The 2,067-nt window shown below is 44.0% G+C and overlaps 1 protein-coding gene across 1 annotated transcript; it reads left to right on the plus strand.

The window, feature by feature from the left end:
- The first annotated feature begins 609 nt into the window (after positions 1 to 609).
- LOC133737234 (secreted RxLR effector protein 161-like) lies at positions 610 to 1,817 on the plus strand. The gene is made up of 2 exons (XM_062164859.1): positions 610 to 933; positions 1,698 to 1,817. Exons 1-2 carry the CDS (start codon positions 610 to 612, stop codon positions 1,815 to 1,817), a joined length of 444 nt encoding a protein of 147 aa, XP_062020843.1.
- The last annotated feature ends 250 nt before the right edge of the window (positions 1,818 to 2,067 follow it).

Below are 2,067 nucleotides of genomic sequence, written 5' to 3' on the forward strand. Positions count from 1 at the left end.
GTGTTTGCTCCAATGGCTCGTTGGGATACAATTCGGATGGTTCTAGCTTTGGCAGCTCAGAAAGGGTGGACTGTGTTCCAACTTGATGCCAAGAGTGCGTTCTTGCACGGAGAGTTGAGTGAGGCAGTTTACATTGATCAGCCTCTAGGCTATGTAAAAGAAGGTGAAGAAAATAAAGTCTACAAGCTCAAGAAAGCGTTGTACGGATTGAAGCAGGCACCGAGAGCATGGTATAGCAGGATTGAAGGATATTTTTTCAAGGAAGGCTTCGAGAGATGTAGTTATGAGCATACACTCTTTGTGAAGATTAAGGGAGGAGGTAAAATTTTGATCATAAGTCTTTATGTTCACGATCTAATTTTTACAGGAAATAATGTGAGCATGATTGAGAATTTCAAGAGCTTTATGATGCATGAGTTCGAAATGACTGATTTGGGAAATATTTTTTGGGAGTTGAGATTCGACAAAGTGCATAAGGTATTCATTTGTGTCAAAGCAAGTATGCTAGAGAAGTCCTTGAAAGATTTGGAATGGGAAAGAGTAATCCGGTGAGAAATCTAATTGTTCCTGGTTCTAAGTTGTCAAAGGAGGGTGGCGGAGCTGAAGTTGATGGCACATTGTACGAAGCAGCTTGTTGGCAGTCTCACGTACTTGACTGCTACCAAACCCGATCTAATGTACGTGGTGTGCCTCATTAGCAGATTCATGGCACAACCGAGAGAAGCACACTTGTCTGCAGCTAAGAGAGTGCTACGTTATCTCAAGAGTACAACTGAGTTGGGAGTGTTTTATAGAAGGGGAGTTGGTGATGAGTTAGTGGCGTACATTGATAGTGACTACGCCGGTGATATTGATGGCAGACGAAGTACATCTGGCTTTGTGTTCATGTTAAGTTGTGGTGCTGTGTCATGGTCTTCACGAAAGCAATCTATGGTAACACTATTGTACATACATGTACATTTGCAAGCATAATTAGCTATAATGGGCCACGCTCATTCGACCGCCAAAGGTACTAATTCCAACCAAAGGAATGACATGCAAACACACCGCCAGGCGGGCTACAACCTCGGCGGCGGATCACCCCCAGATCACCGCCAACGCGCCGCCACGCGCCGCGCCAAGGTAGCATCAGAAGCTCCCAGAGCTGGGGACTGAAGCACATCAGTCCCACATCGAAAACAAAGAGAAGATCAACCTCTTCCTCACCTATAAAAGGTTCTCTCCTCTCTCCTCATTAATTACGCATTCAATACTTATCTACTGTTACTCTGTCAACATAAATACATTGACTAACTTAGGCATCGGAGAGTTGAAGACCGCCCGGCGCGGTCTCCCTCTGACGCCCTGTGTATTTCACTTGACAGGTAGCGGAAGCTTTGAGAACAACATAAGTACCAATCCGCCCACCGGATTAGCGTTAACAAAGGTTCAGCTACCGCCGAACTTTTAGACATTAACAACTATCCACTACGGAGGCCGAGTATGTGGCTGCTGCTGCCTGTGCTTGCCAAAGTGTATAGATGCAATGAGTGGTTAACAAGCTTGGTTACTCTCAATGTAAGTGTGTTACTATGTTTTACGATAATAGCTCTACTATTAAGTTATCCAAGAATCCTGTTTTACATAGAAGAAGTAAACACATCGATGATGTAAGATTTCACTTCTTGCGTGATCTTACAAGAGATGGAGTTGTGTAGCTTAAGTTTTGTGGCAGTAATGAGCAAATTGCAGACATACTAACCAAACCCTTGAAGCTGGAGACATTTGAGAAGCTTCATGGATTGCTTGGAGTCAAGGCTAAAGGTGAAGAAAACTGAGTTGCTTTCAGCAGCTTCAGTTTAGGAGAGGGATTTTTAGGATTTGGTTGAATGATCGTTAAGAGTCCTTGTTTAAGTCAAGTTGTTAGGGTTTATTTGTTTCAGTCAAAATAAACTCCTATTTATTAGGAGAAGTCAGTCATCAGGAAACCGCTAGCAAGACCCCTTCAACACCGCCACCTGACAAGAAGAGGGAGTGGCAGCAGGGCCACCATCAGAGCAAGCGGCAGAAGGACCAGCATTACAACAA

This window comes from Rosa rugosa, chromosome 1 (genome assembly GCF_958449725.1).
Source record: "Rosa rugosa chromosome 1, drRosRugo1.1, whole genome shotgun sequence".
Classification (NCBI taxonomy): domain Eukaryota; kingdom Viridiplantae; phylum Streptophyta; class Magnoliopsida; order Rosales; family Rosaceae; genus Rosa; species Rosa rugosa.

What these genes read in the sequence shown, in the direction of transcription:
- LOC133737234 (XM_062164859.1), top strand. Translation starts at nt 610, where the DNA reads ATGGCACATTGTACGAAGCAGCTTGTTGGCAGTCTCACGTACTTGACT. An exon ending in CTTCACGAAAGCAATCTATG is followed by an intron (nt 934 to 1,697) that starts GTAACACTATTG and finishes GGAGTTGTGTAG; the next exon opens with CTTAAGTTTTGTGGCAGTAA.